This window comes from Pinus tabuliformis, chromosome J, assembly GCF_031772625.1.
Source record: "Pinus tabuliformis cultivar Carrire ecotype Pingquan chromosome J, CPIR1, whole genome shotgun sequence".
Classification (NCBI taxonomy): domain Eukaryota; kingdom Viridiplantae; phylum Streptophyta; class Pinopsida; order Pinales; family Pinaceae; genus Pinus; species Pinus tabuliformis.
In genome coordinates, this window is record NC_142295.1 from 162,906,199 (window position 1) to 162,927,761 (window position 21,563).

Here is a 21,563-nt window from a genome sequence, read left to right on the forward strand (position 1 = left end):
CAGACCGAACCAGAGCCTAGCCAAGTCGGCTCAGTGGCCAAATTGGTTTGGCCAGCCGGATTGTTACCGAGTCGGTCGAGTCGATGACCGACTCAGCCGGCTCGGTAACAACCCAGTCATCGTCACCGACTCGGCCGACTCGATAACAACCCAGTCATCTCGGTGGTCGCGGCCGAAAAGCACTGCATTCCTTTTTGGGAAATTCAGGACCCAACACCCCATTCTATTCTGCCTTTGGGTTCTTTGGGGTCCATTTACCTCTCCCAAACCCTATAAAAGCTACCCAACCCCTCTCATTTCTTCACAGTTATCTCATTGCATTTGAGTGAGAATTTGTGAGGAGTTTGTGAAGAGTTGTGGAGTTTGTTTTTGGAGCAGTAGTGAGGAGTCTTAAGCAAGCATTGGAGCAAGAGTGAGAAGCTTCTTGGGCAACCATTGGAGCAGCATCGAGGAGTTGGTTTGTTGGAGCAACTTTGAGGAGGCAATTTGTGCCTAGAGGTATTTTTTTCACTTCTAAGATCTATTTTTTCTTATTTAATCTTTTGTGCAAATATGGAAATTGAAAGAGTGTTTTTTGTAAAAGAAATGAACATTGAAGCAATGCTATTTTTTTGTTTTCATTTTCAGAATTTTTCCTTTCATTTCCAAGTCAAAAAATCACTCCTAGAGTGAAAGATGTTGCTTGGGCATATGCTGAAATGGTTGATAATCAAATGCATTGAAAATTTTGCCATAGAAAAATTAAGGAGGGTCTTGGGGGCATTCTCAAGTTGAAACAACACTTGGCAGGGATTAGAGGCCAAATTACTCCCTGTGAATCACCACAAATTGGGGAGATTAGGAAGGAGTTGTTAAATAGCTTTGAGAAGTTTTAGGAAGAAAAAGTTAGGCAAAAAAAATAGAAGCTAAAATTAGGAGGAAGAGGAGTATACAAAAAAAAGGTGGCTACCAACCCCCATTTTGATTTTGAGGGCTCTTCTTCTATCCCTTGTACTGATGCATCCAACCCCTTCCGCTATGTTCCTCAATTTTTGGAGTCTATTCAAGAAAAGGGTAAGGGTAAAATGAAAAGAAGGGTGATATGAATATTAAAAGTTATTTTAATGTCACACCCTCCTCCCCATCAAATGCACATGGTCTTGAAGCTAATAGAACTTTGCATCCCACTTTAGATGACCATTGGAAGAAAGAATTGAGGGAGATTGTTGGTGATTACATATCTAGATGGTGGTATGATGCTGATATCCCCTTCAATGCTTCCTGTTCACCATATTATGAGCCTATGTTTGATGCCATATTTGCTGCTGGAAAGGGCTTTAGAGGCCCTACTATGCATGAGTTAAGGAGGTATCGTTTGCAGAAAGAAATTTCCTCCATTAATGAGTATTTGAAACATTTCAAAAACTCATGGGAAAAAACAGGATGTACCATCATGTCAGATGGATGGACTGATCAAAGGAACAGTACCATCATAAACTTTCTTATCTTTTGCCCACAGGGAACCATGTTTCTAAAATTAGTTGATGCATCTGATAGGGTGAAAGATGGACAATTGTTGTTTCAGCTAGTGGATGAGGTTGTTGAGGAGGTGGGGGTGGCTAATGTTGTTCGAGTCATCACAAATAATGCCTCTAACTATGTTCTTGCTAGTAAACTGTTAGAGGAAAAACACAAAACCATCTTTTGGAACCCATGTGTTGCACATTGCATAGACCTCATGCTGGAGGCTATTGGCAAATTAGATTGGGTCAAGAACACTGTAGATCATGCCAAAAGCATAACAAAATTTATCTACAATCATTCATGGATTTTGACCCTGATGAGGAGACACACAGGGGGTAGAGATATTATTAGGCTTGCCATCAATAGATTTGCAACTCATTTTTTGACATTGCAATCTATGCTCTCACAACATAGAAACTTGCAAAAGATGTTTTCCAGTGATGATTGGAATCAAAACCAATAGTCTCTCACACAGGAAGACAAAGATTTGAAAAAGAAAGTTAATGAAAAAATATTTTGGAAAAAGGCAACAGAGATTGTGAAGGTTGTTGAGCCACTGGTTAAGGTGTTGTGGTTGGTGGATGGGGAAAGATTGGCTATGGGCTTCATTTATGAGGCTATGGATCAAGCAAAGGAGCAAATAAAGAGGGCATACAAGGATAGAGTGGCTAAGTATGGGCCCATTTGGGCAATCATTGATGAAAGATGGAACAATCAACTCCATCGCCCTATACATGCAGCTGGGTATTTTTTGAACCCACGGTATCATTATAAAGCTCTGGAGGCAGGAGCTTTGGGTGGGGAGGTTAGAGATGGATTGATTGACTGCATTGATCACATGACCCCATTGCAGTGTGATCAGTTAAAGATACACCGACAGGTCACAACCTTCAGCCATAGTTTTAAAACTCCGACTCGGCCAAGGGTCGACTCCGACTCCTACTCCGACTCGGTATCGACTCGGCCGGCTCGATTTCAATGACTCGGTCATTGTAAAAAAATACATTAAATATTTATTTTTTATAAAAACACATAATTTTAAAGATTTCCATTCATGTTTCCAAACACACAACATTAGAATATAGATAGAAGACAACATATGATCAAAGTAGGCTCATGAATATATCCATTATATCAAAATGGCACCCAGTGCATTGTCCAATACATACACGATGATGATATAGAGATCAAAACAAAAACACATAACCAAGGAGGCTATAAATGGCCTCTACAACAAAATTCTGTGACCAGTACTACTGGCTAGTGGCTACTGCTAGAGTTGCCAACATCATCTGGCTCAGTGTTACTTGGGAGCAGGAGCGAAAGTGGGGAAAGAGAGCGAAAACGGGAGCGGGAGCGACATTTTCAGAAGCTCCTGGTTTGGAAGCGAATCCCAGAGGAGTTTGACAACCAATGTCACTAACATCAAGGTACATAGAGGGATTGGTGCTCTTGATTAAATACGAGTTCCATACCCTAATACATGACAAAATTCAATGGAAACATTGCAATCCTCCAATCCTGAAATCCTGAAAAACTGATAAGTTTGCTGGATTTTGAATGAAATCTAAAATTCTACTTTCTCCATATGAAATCCAATGAGGTTGAAACCACTCTCAAACATCCTGAGTCATTTCATGGTAATGTTAAAAATTTAAGTAAAAGGATGAAAATGAAGATTAAGGAGAATGTCACTTTTACTTTAAGAATTTAACGTTACCATGAAATTTGAATAGCATATCAATAGTACAGAGTATTTGAGTGTGTTAACTAGGGTTTGGGAGGGGGAAATGGACCCCAAATAACATTTAACTAATTCATAAAACACATTGGAGTCCAAACCAATCAGCAAACACCTTAAAAAATCATTAAAAAATTGTTAAATCGTTGTTTTACTAGGGTTAAGGGCCGCTATTTGTGACTCGGCCGAGTCAATATGGAAACGGCCGAGTTGGCCAAGTCAGCAAACGAACCGTTTCTTCTACCGAGTCACTTCTGAGGGCAACGAAACGGATCAACTCGGCCGTTTCAGTTTCGAAACGGCCGAATTTTAAAACTATGCCTTCAGCAAAGCCAGAGGTACCTTTTGGAAAAACCTAGCAAATATTGCAAGGGAAGCAGATGAGCCAGGTAAACAAAAATTTCAATTTTCAAATTCTTAATACTTATTTTGTTAAATTGTTTATAATTTGAAAGTTGGATATAATTTGTTGAGCTAACTCATTACACTACTATGTTTTTTGCAGCACAATGGTGGGCTGCTTTTGGTAGCCATTGTCCTCAATTGCAAAAGTTTCCAATTCGTATTTTGAGTCAAACTTGCAGTGCTACTGGGTGTGAGCACAATTGGTCTGTCTTTGAGAGGATTCACACGAAGAAGAGAAACAGTTTGGATCAAAAACGATTAAATGATATAGTCTATGTCCAATACAACCTCTGCCTCAGACGCAACCAATTGTTGAACAAAAGACCTGATTCAGATCCCATTGTGTTGGAAGATATTGATCCAACATCAAATTGGGTAGTGGAGAATCATCCAATAGAGTTTGATTCGGATGAGGATCTTCATTTGGATTTACAGGTGGAGGCATCATTCGAACATAATGTTCAGTTGAATACAGATCCACTTGTACCAGCCTCAGGCCCAGCCCCAAGTCCTCCAGTTGCAGGCGCTTCCTCTGCTCAGCGAGGACAGAAGCGCATATCTCATCTATTTTAGCGTGCAGTTGTTGCACAACCTGCTAGTGCTACCACTTCTACAGTTGCAGTTGGAGATGATGATGAGGAGGAGCCATGGGTTTCCCTATCTGGCTCTGATTCAAAGGTTGAGCCAGATGATGTTGGTTCCTCTAGCAATAGCCAATAGTACTGGTCAGTGGTGACTAGTGATGTTTCACTGTCACAGTTTACTTTTGTTGTAGAGGCCATTTCTAGCCTCCTTGGTTATGTGTTTTTGTTTTGATCTCTATATCATCATTCACATATGTATTGGACAGTGCACTGGGTGCCATTTTGATATAATGGATATATTCATGAGCCTACTTTGATCATATGTTGTTGTGTTGCACGGGTACCCGCACCCGGGGGTGGAGTTCTCGAACCCGTCCCGGGTTCCCGCACCCAAGTACTGGATTCGGGTACAGGTTCTTCCCAGACGAACCCAGAAGAACCGGGTTCTTCCATGAAGAACCGTGTTCTTCAAAAGAAAAAATTGGGTTCTTTTCCTTTAACGGGTTCTTGGGTTCTTCGGGTTCTTCGGGTTGGGTTCTTTGGGTTCTTCATAAAAAAGGTATATTAAAAATATAATTAATAATATATAGTTGGATTGAGGTTAAGAACAAAGTGCATACATTTGTTGTAGGAGATAGATCACACCCACAGATAGAGGAGATCTATGCAGAATTGCAGTGACTGACAGGGTTGATGAAGGAAGCAGGGGATGTACCTGATGTGCACTTTATGCTGCATGATAAGAAACAGGAGCAGGTGGTAGTGATCATCACATGATGTGCAATAGGAGTGGTGGGAATCTGCATTGTTTTACAAGAGGAAGAAGCTTATATTTTGTTTGTGGCATGTGCTTTTCAGCAAGTTGTAAAGACCACTGAAGTCTCATCAAAAGCGCAAGAAGTGCATATGTCGTAATTGCCACTATTCTGCCAAGTTCATAAATGAGGTCACCATGCAGGAAACCGTCTTGAGTGATTTAATCCACTTCATTATTTCCTCAACTCTGTTTTTTTCGGATTTATATTGAGGCTTAAGTAAAATAAGTTAGCTGGAAGTGCTATATTATTCTGTTGGTGTCTCTACAAAGGGAGTGGAGGTTTGAGGACTGTTTACTGTTTTCATGTATCATGCCAAAGGCTATATCTCCCTAGGGCATTTCTCAAGGACAAGAGCCCATAGAACAAGTTTGAAGTAGCATGGGTATTTCCAAAATTTTTAGGTTGAAGTTACATCAAGATATTCAAGTGAACAAAAGATGTGAGTGGACTGTCGACCTCCTTGGATATATGATTGCAGAGAGCTTGTCTGGGCAGAATAGGGATCGGGCTTCAGTTAGAGACCTTTTTTTTTCCTTGGAGCTTCAGGTAATGACTTATAAATAGCAGTAAAGGCATTTTCAGAGACACTCTTGTTCTATTTTTGCTCATGATGAGAAGTGTTGAAATTCAAATCTCACATAAATACATATAAGATGTAGATGTATGCACACAAATCGATGCATACACATAGACAGACATTAATGGACATAGAGAGAACAGACATTAATGGACATAGAGAGATGCACACAAGAATTATAGTTTATAGCTGTAATGTATTATTCCATATGTTGGCTTGACAAAAGACGCTTGCCAGCAAGCTGTATAATTGACTTTGTACTGATTTCATGTGTTTCATTTTTGGGTGAAAATATGGTGCAGCTCTAAATTGAATAAGTTAATTGCATCAAGCAACAGATGTTATGTTTGTCTGTATAAAACAATAGTTAATATCTTCACTCTTTTTTATGGTAGCTAATACTGGGGACTTGTGTTTGAGGGTCAAACAGGTAACATAACAATTGAGAAAGGTCTGAAATTCTGTTGGATTTGGAAAATAAAATGAAAGATAAGCATAGGACGAGAAATTGGAAGCATGGAAAAGGATGGACATTATAGCAGTGTGATCAGACAAACAATGATGCCTGCAATGTTAATATGGCAATATAGAGTTAGGGAACAAGTTTGACCTACAAAACTGTATTTGATTGGATGCTTGTGTGGTATGCGGTTTCGTTGAACTCAATGACAGCAGGATATGCTGACCACAACTGTTGCATGGATGCTTTCCAATTTGTGGCAGAATGCTTTGGTTTGGCATAAATCCAAATCAGGTGATCTTCACTATTATTCTGAAGGCATGTGCCAGACTGCCATCAGATGAAAATGGTAAGCGGGTCCATTTATGCATTATCAGAATGGGTTTGGAAAAAATATACAAATTCAAATTTCATATATATTATTAATTATATTTTTTCAACTTTAATATGTTTCATATATATTATTAATTATATATATATATGAAATATTAATTAATAATATGCATGTTTAAATGATTATCATTAAAGTTTTCTTGTTTAAAATTTAAAGTTGAAAAAATATACAAATTCAAATTTCATATATATTATTAATTATAAATTTATAATTTATAATTTATAAAATATAATTATTAAAATTTAATATTATTATATTACCCGACGAACCCACGCACCCTATTTCCAAAAATGTCGTCCCCGTCCCCGTCCCCGTCCCCGCACCCACGTTTCCTGGCAACATAGATATGTTGTCTTCCCTCTATATTTTAAAGCTTTGTGTTTGGAAACATGAATAAAAATCTTTAAAATTATGTTTTTCATAAAATAAAATAAAATATAAAATATATATATAATGTATTTTTTACAACCATCGAGCTAAGTTGCACGAAACGGGGAAACGGGTACGAGTTTCCGAAACGAGCACAGGTACGAAACGTGACCCCCCCAAATTTTGGAAACAGGGAAACACAAATATATATATATATATAGGACATTTAAGAAATATGTGCAATCATAAAGCATATATGATACATTCTAATTTATTACATTATTATACAATTGTCAATTGTCAATGCATAAACTATAAGTCTCTAAATTTACATCACATTTACTCATGAATGATCACATAATGAAAATAGAAATATCCAAAATCAGCCACGATAAATTTCTAATTTCTTGTCTCGTGCTTGATTGGGAGTCTCCTCCTACATAGTCAAACGACCTTAGTGCTCTTGATTAAATACAAGTTTCATACCATAGTACCCTACATGCTCTTGATTATTGGGAGTCTCCCCTGCATAGAAGGCTTGGTTCTCTTGATTAAATACAAGTTCCATACCCTAGTACATGATAAAATCCAATGGAAACATTGCAATCCCCCCAATCCTGAAATCCTGAAAAACAGATAAGTTTGCTGGATTTTGAGTGAAATCTAAAATTCTACTTTCTCCATATGAAATCCAATGAGGGCAAAACCACTCTCAAACATCCCGAGTCATTTCATGGTAATGTTAAAAATCCTTTTACTTTAAGAATTTAACATTACCATGAACTGCATATCAACACTAGGGCCATAGGCTTGAACATTCGGCTGACCCACTCAAAAAACTCCTTTTTTTATAACTTGGGAGACATCTAGAAGCATCTAGAGGATATTTGAGGCGCCCAATAAAAAATTAGAAGCGCAAAAACAAAAATAAAAATACAAGAAAAAGTCAAGTTACAAGAGGAAACTCCGACATACGGCCCGGAAACGCGTTTCTGGCCGTACTGGCCACGTTTCCTCCTCGAGAAATAGGCCAGTACGGACGGAAACACGTTTCTGGGCCATACCGTACGGGTTTCCCCGTTTCTGTTTCGTTTCCGTACGGAAACGGACCCTCTACCCACATTTCCTGCAACTTAGCGACCAAGTCATTGAAATCAACCTGCCCGAGTTGATACTAAGTCGGAGTCAGAGTTGGAGCCGAGCCGAAGTTTTAAAACATTGGTTTTATACACTCTCCAAACTAAAGGGATTTTACTACCTTTAGAAAAATACCAAGAAAAATGGAATTTGGGTATAAAAAAAAAAAAAAAAGGGCAAAATATCAATTGTCCCAATGTCTTTTATAGACTTGAGTCCCTACATTCTCTATATATTCTAATTTTAACTAAATATTTATTGTTACTTGATGAAGTGCTCCCAAGGGTAGGAGCATAACTATGTTGCATGAAACTTCTAGGAGCCTAACATTTCAGGATGTACCCGTACCCGAAACTCCAAAACTCAACCGAAACTTGACCATTATGTAATCATCTATTAGAGTTAATATAGACTTGGTTTTCCTTCTAAATTGTCATTTATGGGTCTTATTACCTTTTTTCTTGCAAGATAATGTGTCATTCACTTATTTATAAATTTCTTTATATATATATATATAAACATATATGGTGTTTCAGCCAACGTTTCGGCCGACGTTTCTATTTTTGGGAGGTGACATTTCTAAACGTACCCGTTTCAGAAACTCTGAAACGTTTCGGTGTTTCATGCAACTTAGGAGCATACTCTCCATGCTTCCAAGACAAAAACTCCAAGGGAGATGTTCCCTATCATACCCTTTTGAAACAGTCACACAGAAATGCACTAGGGGGCACTTCTCAAAAAAAATGGCAGCATTCCCTGTTGAAAGGGGACTCTAATAATTACCTTGTAAAAAGAGGGACTCTTGGGCACAATCCCCGAAAAACCAACATTCATTTTCATTTATTATGTAATATGTATTATTTTTATATACATGCAATGTATGCATGTTATGTTTCAACTATTGTCTTATTATCATTATATTATTATTTATTTTTAATTTTTTCAAACTTTCATATATTTAGATTTAAATTTTTAGTATAGCAGGGTACCTTTTGTTGGGGACCCCTCACGTTCCCTGAAAATTGGGTGGGTTGCCCATACACCTCGTGGACACTTTAGAACAATCCTGCATCCCAGAAGCTTGGATTAAACTGAGAGAGATTAAACAACAGCAGTAAAAGCATCTATTGAGGGGATAAAAGACAAATGAAACAAAAATGACAACCAGAAAATGGAGTAATAAACAGAGAACTATTTCATTATGAGAAACATCGTGTCAGGTAGGCCTCAAATCATAAAAAAACCAAAAACCCAAAGATTTGTTGGCAACCTCAATACAGGGAAGAAGAGGCCCCTATTAAGCTACAAAGTTGGAACAGTAAAAAGAACCATGAAATCATGGATACAATAGTGATTTCTTCGACAAATTTCAAGGAAGGAACACATTCCAGGTCAAGAATTGCCAACTCAGGTGAACCTTCTGTACCTGTGTTAAATGACAACCAGAAAATGGAGTAATAAACAGAAAACTATTTCATTGTGAGAAACATCGTGTCAGGTAGGCCTCAAATCATAATAAAACCAAAAACCTAAAGATTTGTTAGCAACCTCAATACAGGGAAGAAGAGGCCCCTATTAAGCTACAAAATTGGAACAGTAAAAAGAACCATGAAATCATGGATACATTAGTGATTTCTTCGACAAATTTCGATGAAGGAACACATTCCAGGTCAAGAATTGCCAGCTCAGGTGAACCTTCTGTACCTGTGTTAAATGACAACCAGAAAATGGAGTAATAAACAGAAAACTATTTCATTATGAGAAACATCATGTCAGGTAGGCCTCAAATCATAATAAAACCAAAAACCCAAAGATTTGTTGGCAACCTCAATACAGGGAAGAAGAGGCCCCTATTAAGCTACAAAGTTGGAACAGTAAAAAGAACCATGAAATCATGGATACGTGATTTCTTCTACAAATTTCGAGTAAGGAACACATTCCAGGTCAAGAATTGCCAACTCAGGTGAGCCTTCTGTACCTGTCTTTATATTTTGCATTTTCCACTCTACTCCACTCCAAAAATTAGAAAACACATGCCTAACCAATCTTGCAGCAAATTGAATCAAGATACTTTGAACCATCCATCAAACAATGATAACCAGATCTATGTCAAAGGAACCAGGTATAACCAAATTACATCTCTATCACTTCAGAGGTAGAAGGCAGCAAAAACAGTTACTGTTATTTCACAGAACAAACAGTGTCATATTTTTAGCAAAACCTATTTAAAGAATCCTAATCTGTGTCAAATAGCATTGGAAATTTGCTAGTGTCGATTCTACCAATTCTAATCAAAGACCTTAAATAAAATGGATATCAATTATTCCTCAGAAGCACATTTCTACTCAATTTGCTTCAGAAGAAATACCTAAAGAATAATCCTCAAACTTTGATTAAAATTCCCATAGCAAGCTAAACATCAATTAAAAACAAGTTTAAAGCTCCTTTTCAACAAGTGCCCTCACCAGTCTTTTCCAGAGTCTATTTACTGACAGATTTAACCCCTTACAAATAACAGAAGTAGTATTTAGAAAGAGACGCCACAAAATTCATCACTGTGAATTTGAAACAACAATTTCTCATAAACAGATGACAATCAAGTCCAGAATGTGTGATCTTACCCCAGGGTAATGCTGCAATACTGGTGAATAGTGATCAAGTGCAGCATATATCTTTTCAAGTAGGCTTAAAAGAGCATCCACTTCATCTCCTAATAAATCAACCTTACATTCAATCCAGAAAGTTCCATCAATAGGTCTTCGAAATAAAAAGGTAACTAACAAAGTCTACAGAAAAGAATAAGAAAAGGCATTCTAGCAAAAGTACTAAAGAGAAAATATATGTGTCCGCCTAAAAATGTGAGAGATAATAAAGCGCAGATTTCTGTAATTTACCATAACGTCAATTTTTTGAGGGGAACTGTAAACAACAATATTAACAAATTTAACCAAAAATAAATCAGTACCCTCTACCTTTCCTCCATCTCTCCTGATCTAGGTTATTTATCTTATGAGTCCTTTATGTTAATTTTATGGCCCGTGGTGATCAGATCTGCACTTAAAGTACAAACCTTAACCCAAGAAACTTAAAGTTTTAACCTAAAATTAAATCTTTAACCTTCAATTAAAACTTCCGTAACTTAAATGCAAGTTCCACTGCACATGCAAGTGGGTTTATCTCGGGTGGTTGGGAGGAATGTTGTTGTCCTACCCACCCAGATTCAATTCCCACAAGTGACATGATGAGCTCTTATTGAACACATTGTTAACTAGGCTTGCATGAATAGAATGTTAACTATTGCATTTATATTCAAAAAAAACATCTAGAATGCCAAATTAGTTGCAGAACATATATGAAAGCGTGCATGTTTGTACATAAATCAAGATAGAAATGGCATCCACAGTACATTAATGATTAATCATTTAAGCATCAACCATCCAGAATCTAGATTCTATCAATTACAAACAAACATACAATTTTTTAAGTAATATAATAGAATATAGACCATTAACTTATGGAATGAAATAGGTTATCTAGCAACTGTCAACAGTAACATGACCAAATAGTTATGTTTACGAAATAGGCCATCTACACACCAAAATATGAAGACCAAAAGGTCCAAAACAATACATGAGCTAGTTAATAGAATACATGAAATAGGTTATCTAGCAACTGTCAACAGTAACATGACCAAATAGTTATGTTTACGAAATAGGCCATCGACACACCAAAATATGAAGACCAAAAGGTCCAAAACACACCAAAATATGAAGACCAAAAGGTCCAAAACAATAAACGAGCTAGTTGCTGAAAACCTCTCCATAGAAGAAGCATTCACCAATTGTGAAAGCACCCGTGTTGCCACATGTTTAGCACCGTCATACATGTTCCACCACTCCTTGACAAACAATGTTCCACCATCACTAATATCAAGATCCTAATCACTACTATTAGTATCATCCTTCATTCTTCTCTGCTTGTCTAGCCCTTGTCTCTACCTCAATTCTCTAGGGACATCAGTCAACACCGCCCAACTTTGATCAAATTGCCTAATCCAACCCTTAAAATATAGTAGAAAAAGTTTAACGTCCCTGATCAATGACTTTTATTTAACTGAGGTTACATTTTTGCAATGTTCCACCAAGACTCTAGGACATGGGGACGCAAGTGCGGGGAGACACACAAGGGGGGGCGTGTGGGAATACCCTCAATTTTTAGGGAAATTACAGGGTACTAGAAGATGTCAGGGTATATATATATATATTCAATAATGAAAGCATAAATATATTGATCTATACATAATTGAATTAAATAATGAAACACACCGATCCATATTCATCATTCATATTGGTAGAAACATTATTCATACTCATCATTCATCCATACACCACGAGATTCAATAATGAAATTCATTAATGAAATACATTGATCCATATTCATCATTCATCACAAGGTTACTTGGGAGCGGGAGCAAAAGTGGGGAGCAAGAGTGGAAGCAGGAACGAGGAGCGGCATTTTCAAAAGCTCCCGTTTGGGAGCGAATCGGGAGCGAATTTTTATAAAATATATATATTTATATATTTTGGTGCATATATGTCAACAAAAGCATGTAGAATGATGAATTAGATATAAAAAACATAAAAACATGGATTGAACCATATAACATCAATCATCTAGAAGTTATAATCTTCATCAACCACGTCCACAAGTTAGTAACATACAACATATTGAGTCTCGTGATTCATCAATCTTAAAGTTTCAAGCTTTCAAAATTCAATATATAATAACATTTATCATCATCGATCACTAAAGTTGTAATTTGTACTTGTAACCATCACCATTACCAAGTAACCAAACGACAACAAAGAATATCTAAAACGAAAAGAAATGTTTCAACTTTCAACTTTCACGAAGCATCATATTCATAATTCATTACCAATGAGTTATAAATGCCAACTTCAAACTTCAAACTTAAATTGTCATATATTGTTTACAAAAAATACCATAATAAATATGAAAGAGTCAATAGTTATAAAAAGTACTAGAAACTAAAGAAGACAAGTAAATCTATTATCTACTACTTGACCCTCTTGCAACGAGAAATTTCTAATTTCTTGTCTCGTCCTTTATTGGGAGTCTCCTCTTGCATAGTCGAACGACCTTGGTGCTCTTGATTAAACACAAGTTCCATACCCTAGTACCCTAGGTGCTCTTGATTATTGGGAGTCTCCCCCGCAAAGAGGGCTTGGTGCTCTTGATTATTGGGAGTCTCCCCCACAAAGAGGGCTTGGTGCTCTTGATTAAATATAAGTTCGATACCCCGACACATGACAAAATCCAATGGAAACATTGCAATTCCCCCAACCCTGAAATCCTGAAAAAAATGATAAGTCTGCTAGATTTTGAGTGAGATCTAAAATTCTACTTTCTCCATATGAAATCCAATGAGGTCGAAACCACTCTCAAACATCTTGAGTCATTTCATGGTAATGTTAAAAATTTAAGTAAAAAGATGAAAATGAAAGATAAAAGAGAATGTCACTTTTAAGAATTTAACATTACCATGAACTACATATCAACACTAGGGCCATAGGCTTGAACATTAGGTTGCCCCACTCAAAACAAATTGTTTCAGCTCTCTCTATCACTCCTAAATTGGCAAGGAGGCAAAAAAAAATTAGTAAGCGTGCACCAGGAGGGGGTTAGAGGGGGGGGGGGGGGAGCGGCACTCCCCCGCAACCCTGATTCATCATTTATCATTCTAGAATGTAAATAGATTTAAAATTTAAATTCACCATTCATCATTCTAGAATCTAATTAGTGCTGAGCAAAATAGACTATAGTAGATACTGGAGATTGAATATTAGAATAGTAAATTGATATAAGTCAAACTCAAAAGGGGTGCTACTTTTGGGAAATATGTCCCTACATCTCCCAAAAAGGTGGACGACGTTTCCCTAAGTGTCCCCCCGTCCCAGGTGAGTGGGAAACGTGGGGTGTGTGCATCCCACCCTAAGGAGCACATCCTCATGGAACACTGCATTTTAGCTAACACCATGACAAAGGAGTTCAAAAATCAACACTATTGATCCTGAAATCCTTAAAACTATTAAGTTTGTTGAATTTTGAATGGGATATGAAACTATATTTTCTCCATATGAAATCCGATGAGGTTGGAACCACTCTCAAAGATCATGAAACAATTAATGGTAATGTTAAAATTTTAAGTAAAAGGATTTCATTTTCATCCTTCTACTTTAAGAATTTAACATTACCATTAGGGAGCATCTAGAGAGCATCCAAGGAGCACCTAGGGAGTGTCTAGGAGGCATGACGAGAGCAAGGTTCAGCACATGGCAGTTCCAAATTTCCAGGAGCCACACAAATTTGGCCCAAAGCATGGTTCCCAGGGCGCTTCAGCCACGATTCCACACAATGCATGGTCTGATGCGAGGAATGGGGGGGCAGAGACAGTTCCTGCAATGCTGATCTGGAATCTCCTCTCTGATAGGGGCTTAGTCAAACAGTTGACACCAACAAACTTGAAGAAACATGACTCTGGGTCACTGGTTACTTCTGTGTTTTGAACTCTCTTCAAAACCTTCAATATGAAAACCTTCTGTAAAGGATATACTGCATCAGCAACCTCCCAACCTCCTGTGTCCTTCATGTCAACTTCACTGGTCAAGCTCTTCACACCCATGACCCCACAACCCTTGTCAAGTCCAGATGCCAATCACTAGAATAGATCTGCTTCAGTCACCAAAGCCTGGACATACCACCCACTGAAACCACCCAACAGCTTTCTTTCCTTTAAGGCTGATGTCTCTAACATGAAATTCTACAATGCTTCAGATACAAGACTCTGACACCATGTTAATTTTCTAGACCGTGGCAGTCAGTTCTGCAATTAAATACAAACCCAAACCTTGTGAAATTAAAGCCTAAATCTTCATACAAATTCTGCTGCACATACTGCTGGAATTTACTCACCGCAACACAGTAAACATGTTCAGAAAATCGGACAACTCTATTTATGCATGAACTGGAAAAGCAGTAAGCTACAACAGTCTCAAAAAAATAATAGTCACACCCTTTCAACAGTCCACCCACAACCTCTTTTATAGACTAGGATAAAGGTGAGTACAATGAATCTAGACACATGCACAATGGTGCCTACTAGACTAAGTCAAACCATAGTTAACTAGTCCACCACCCTAGATGGACAGAAGAAGCCAATAAGGAGTGGCCTCAACTGAAGAACGTGCTATTCATGCAAGCCTGCTATCTGCTTGAGATTTGTGCCTCCTCCAACTACCTTCATGCAACCAGTACCTAGGGGTCAGCACTCTCTCAACTGAATGAGCATGCATAAATGCAACCGAACTGTTAAAACTGGAAATACCATCTAAGTAGAACTAGATCTGTTAATAGCATCTAACTAAAGACAAACAGAAATACACTAGTTCTAAATCTCAAAATGCTTTTCTCAAACAAGAAAAGCAACTAATTAAAACAAACTGAGTTTGGAGTCTGGACTGCTGAAAACTGTAGGTATCTTAAGGATGGCACGTGTGTGCAAAAGGTATGCAATTCCCTCTCATGTTTTCTCCACTAAATAAATGTCAGGAATGCATCCTCATGCACTGCAGGACAGATCTCTATGGAATCTCAGCTGCAGGAGGGTCACCCTGCTGCTGTACAGACATGCACACTGCAACATGTGCCTGTTGTCCCTGCTCTGTTGTTATATCTGCCAATATACCTTCTATGCATGCGCAAAGGTCTTCTCTGCTTGCTACTGGCATTAATGGCATTCTACTGGACACTTTCTAACATACAAAAAATCCAAAACTTTAGTCCTATCCTTGTATTTTTCTCTTCCCTCTCTTTACTCCTTTCCATGGTTTTTATTTCTATCGATTATTATATAATTTTCCCCAACCCCTTTTATAGTGTTGCCATGTTCTTACCTGACCCTTTCAACATCTCAATGATTATAAAATGCTGATTCAATGCTTATTAAATATAACGTTGCCTTCCAGACTTACCTCCCGCCCACCCCTCGGCCCCTCCCCCAAAACTCAACTCTTCAGTTGTTCCTTCATTTGTCTTCCATTCCTTCTCTTTAACTCAATGGTATTTAGGCCATTTCCCTCAATTTCATTTTCTTTTCCCCATTGGCTATGTTCACGTCCCCCCAAACAGACATTTTTCTAGGATATTCTCCAAGTGTCCATAGTCCTTAAACCTTTCCTCCTTTGTTTAGTCATATTAATGTGGCTGTTTCATCTCTCTAAGGCATTGTTGTAATAAAGTTACCCCTTCTCTTATTTGTTCTTCATTATACCACATTCTTGAATTTGTTTTATTCCTTTCTCTTACCAATGGAGATCACACCCATTTCTAAAGACATGCTTCAAATTTTACCCTTAAAAGTTATTGTGAATATTTTTACTTCTCAACCTTCTTCCCTGTATGAATTTCACTTTATTTCATATGTAACTTTGTCCTATAACTTTGTAGTTCCACTCTTCTAGACGCTCACTTTGGAAGTTTAACAAATTTCCCTCCTTTCTTATAGAAGCATTGTCCGATCTTGTTCGCAAGATTGCTTACTATCTTGTTACTTTGCATCCCTGATGATGGTGAATGGTTCATTTGAAACACAATGGATTAAAATTGAAGCAGTTACAACCAGAAAAAACATTGACAATGTGAGGAAGATGTCAAGGCAATCCAGCTACAAAACATCAGCAAATTCCTTTTGGTTGCAAGATATAAATTCATGTCGTGAAAAGTCTCTAAATACATACAGACACAACTAACATGAACCCCTGTCAAAAAATTCAAGCAATAATCATGCCCTTGACAATATAGCATGCTTCTTAAGGGGCAGTCAGCAGGCTATAACCCCTTAAATCTATGTTGCCAGGAAACATGGATTCGGGGACGGGTATGTCATTTTTTGAAGCAGGGTGCGTGGGTTCATCTGGGGTATATTATAATTTATATATATAATATATAAATATTTTATTTTATAAATTATAATATATATGAATTTGTATATTTTTCAACTTTAAACAAGAAAAATAAAATATTTATGATTTAAACTTCAAATATTTAAACATGCACATCATTGAACATTCAACATTCACAATGAAATTTCGAAATTTCTAGTTTGATACCAAGCGCAAATTAGAGTTTACATATTAATAAGAATCATGATATATGTCCATTGTCATACTACAAGAACTAGGAAATTTTATAATACTAAAATAAAAATAGCTAATAGTGAACAATGGCTTCCTCAAGCCATGTCATCAACATTTGTGTCATCAGCATCACTCAGATCTTCAATTAGCACTCCAAGTAGGAATCACTCTCATCTTGAGGCTCCTGCTCATCCATAGCAACTAGAGGTAGCTCAATAAGGCCATCTGGTTATATCTCCACGTCCACACACATAGCATCATTTGTGTATTGGTCCCATCTCTTGAAAGGACCCTCCTTGTACCCAGGGTCTTTTCGAGATATGAGACAAAGTGTGCTATGAATGAACACTAAGTTCTCTGCCTTCTTTGAGCCCAGCCTATTTCTCTTTTCTAAATGGATAAAAGCATAAATACTCCAATTCCTTCGCAAGATGAAAAACTAGCTACCTCGAATATTAGGTGAAGCCCATTAAATTAATTAAAATTAACAACAAAAAAAAAAAACTAAAATGAACCCCAAAGAACCCGATTTTAGGGTTCCAGATACCCGTCATCAAGGTTTCCCGTACCCGTCAACAATGTCACATGGTTCGAGTTCGAGTTCAGGTTCAACAATGATTGGGTTCGGTTTGAGTTCGAATTTTTTGATGAGGTTCGCTATTAGGTTTGTCTATATATATAAACATATATTAATTTAAAATGAATTATAGAATAAAATAGTAACAAGTCAACATCAATAAACATAAAATATGCTATCACAAACTTGGAAACTGCAAGGATAAAATACAAGATTGAGTTGTGACATGAAGTTATGAGTTTTGATCTATGGACTTGGTCATTGGCTATGAGGTTCAATGAGGTTCGCCAAAATTCGAACCTCAAGGTTAAAGTTCGACGAACCTTGTGACATAGCCCGTCAAGACAAAAGAACCCATTTTTTTTTATAGAGAACCCGGTTCTTCATAGAAGAGCCCGATTCTTATGGGTTCCTCTCAGAAGAACCCATACCCGAATCTGGTACTTAGGGACGAGAACCCAGGACGGGTTCGAGAACCCCACCCTCGAGTTTGCGAATCCGTGCATTTAATATTCCTAATTAGCTATGGCTAATTGGAATATTCGATTTTGTTCGATTTTTGCCTTATATAGTTATTTGTAAATAAAAAGTGAGGAAGGGGGAACATAACTCACTTTAGAATAAAAATTCACTTCTTAGGTAGCACAACGTCGTGACTTAAGGGGGAACCAAGGGGGCCAAAGGGGGGCGCAAAAATGGGGCCCACGCAGACACATGGAGGGACTGCGCAGGAGGGAAGGAACACATGGCAAGAAGGGGATCACGCAGGAGAAAGTGAGCCTAGGGATTGTGAGAGGCAGAGGCTATAAAATAAAGAGAAACCCCTTCATTTGGGATCATTCTGGTTATGAGCATTTGTGATAGTCATTTCGACTTAGAGCACGCTGGTTGTTTAGCTAGTCTGCAGCACTGTTTAGTGCATTGAGTGTCTCCGTTCGGAGATCTCACCCTTAGCCCCAGGGGACTTCGAGTGCCTGCTCGGGCAAGGTATTTCCATTGGCATTCCAGCAGTAGATTCATCAGCATTTCAGCAGCAGTTTCATCAGCATTTCAGTAGCAGTTTCATCAGCGTCTTTGAGGAACTACGCAGAACCCCAAGGGGGTGATTTTCGGGGGTCGGCCATTTCAGAAAAGCTTTTTGGGTTTTTCTGGGTTTTTTTAATAGAGTCCGATTCCAGAGTTTCAGCGTTTTCTGAGGAGGGGAGCAGCCCCAAATCCTCATTCGATTTTCAGCAACAGCAGTAGCACGGCAGTTTCCCAGCAGCTGGGACGCAAATCAGTGTGAGGCCATTCCAGGAAAGCTTTCTGGGTTTTTCTGGGTTTTTCTGGGTTTCTTGAGTAGAGCCCAAATCCAGAGTTTCAGCTTTTTCCGAGGAGGGGAGCAACCCCAAATCATCATTTGTTTTCTAGCAACAGCAACAGCACAGCAGCAGCATCCACGCAGAGAGACCATTCTTGTCATTCTGAGAGTATTTCTTCACTTGCCTTGTGCAAGTCGAGGTGCCATCTGTCTCATCACCTCTTGTACTCATTTATTGCTCAGTATAATAAAATGGCTTAGCATTTCTCTCTGCATTTCTTGAGTATCTGCTTATGGTTATATTGTTATATGTTGCACCATTATTATTTTTATCTCTCTGAGCATTCTCGGCTATTATACCACTTGTGTGTTTTCTCCTATACTCTTAGATAGAGTCTGGAAAGGGCCAGGTAGCCTTCGGATCTCGTCCTCTTTTCAGAGGCGACATCTCTGGTAAATGCCCTCCCAGTCCATCTCTGGTTGGAGTTTGCTTGTGTTTGAGGAATATTCCTGATAAGGGATATTACAGTGGTATCAGAGCATAGATCTGGCTCAGCCTGTGGAACTAGCAATCTATGACACCAGGGGAAAAACCCTATATCTATTACAGAGGTCAGAGATATAGAGACACTGGGCGTAGGTTGGAAAATACCTACGGAGAGGGAGATTGTGTTCCTGTGGCAGACACAGAACAAGAGGAACCTGTGGTAGACGCAGAACAAAGAGAGCCAGTAGTGGACGCAAAGCAGATGGCAAACGAGGACGGGATGAGATTTGCGGAGATGCTCCTCAAATCAGTGCAAGATCTGTCGAGGCAGATTGAGGTGATGGGGCAGAGATTCACAGTAGTAGAGGCCAGACAGCGTGAAAGCCCACGAGTTTTCCATATTGGTGAGGGATCAAGTGCATCCCATCACTTGCCAAAGCAGCGTGATACTGCGCAACAGGTGGCCTCACATGCCCCTACACGCTTTACCATGCCCACTTTCTTAGGCGCAGACACGGGGGCCGTAGCACAGCAGGAGGCAAAGCCCGGACATATGGGCGATTATTTTGCAGAGTACCAGGCCTATGGGCAGGAGTTCAGGGAAGCCCTCTCATTCAGAGACTTTGTTCAGCTCCAGCGGGATAGTAGACCCCGCGACCATCACAGAGGGTACCGGCATTACCATGATGGTGACACCCACCGTGCAGCAAGTAGATTCCACTTGCCTACGTTTGATGGCTCATCAAACAGTTCGGCAAAGTCTTGGGTGGAGAAGCTGGACATTTATTTCCAGCTTAACCAGATGTCGGAGGCAGAGGCCATCAAGGTGGCAACATTACATTTGGATGGCGAGGCCCAGGATTGGTGGTTTCATGGGATGGTTACACTGGGGCACTCCACAGTGACGACATATGCTGAGTTTACCAGGAGACTGATGGAGCAATTTGATCGGAGGGATCCAGAGCAGCACTTTGTTGAGCTGACAAGGCTCAAACAGACAGGGAGCCCAAAGCCCTACATTGCAGATTTCTTGAGGGTCTCTATGATGGTGCCAGACCCATCCACGGCACGGAGGGTCTATATGTATGTTGAGGGTTTAGCAGAGCCACTTCGGGGTCTAGTCCGATCCACTAGACCAGTGACGCTCCAGGACACTATCAGCAAGACCCGGGACTTACAAGATGTCTTACCCAGGACCCAGACACCTTACCCCAGAGACCGACATTCCAGTCTAAGGGGAAGGATGTGAGGATTCCACCTCCAAAGGGGAATCCAAGATGAGTACAGCTTGACAATGATGCCAGGAGGGAGCTGAAGAAGAAGCGGTTGTGCTTCACTTGCCAGGAGCCATGGGCACCAGGACATAGATGTGCTGCTGGTAAAGCACATTTTATTAAGGTCTTCTCCGAGAGCAGTGGAGAAGAGGATGACGAGGAGGATGTGGAGGCAGGAGATAGCCATGCCAAACAGGGACCTTTGCCACCTCCACCATCGGCAGCAGGTGGTGCATCTTTTGCACCCACCGGAGGGGCCCTTGCAGCGTTGCAGGGAGTTCCCAAGTATCTGATGCTAAGCGTATGAGGAACAGTACGTGGGCAACGCATATCAATTTTGGTTGACAATGGGGCAACCCACAACTTCATCGATGCCCAAATGGTCGAGTGGAGAGGTATACAGACAGAGAGCTTCGATGGGTTTTCAGTCTTGGTCCCAGGAGATCAAACCATGACGTGTGCTCGTTATGTTCCAGAGCTTTCAGTGATGATGGGCACCTACACATTGACTGACCACTTTTTCGTGGTCAATATTCCGAACACCAACATGATACTAAGTGTTCAGTGGCTTATCACTCTAGGGAAGGCCACGATAGATTGGAAGACCCTGGAGATGGAGTGGGATGATGAGAAGACAGGGAGGCATGAGAAGATACGGGGACAGCACACATATCCGCCTCAGACTGTCTCGGCTCATCGGATGGAGGCAGTCTTCCGAAAGG

The 21,563-nt window shown here is 39.2% G+C and overlaps 1 protein-coding gene across 8 annotated transcripts in view; it reads right to left on the minus strand.

The window, feature by feature from the left end:
- LOC149226183 (uncharacterized) overlaps positions 1-21,563 on the minus strand; it is a 220,335-nt gene that overhangs the window by 133,601 nt on the left and 65,171 nt on the right. For 6 of the 8 annotated variants that reach the window (XM_089377414.1, XM_089377415.1, XM_089377416.1 and 3 more), the window contains exon 3: positions 10,610-10,711. The exons of the other annotated variants lie outside the window; for them this stretch is intronic. In XM_089377414.1, coding sequence (XP_089233540.1) covers positions 10,610-10,711 — 102 coding nt within the window. The remainder of the gene's footprint in view (positions 1-10,609; positions 10,712-21,563) is intronic. 8 annotated transcript variants of the gene reach the window in all.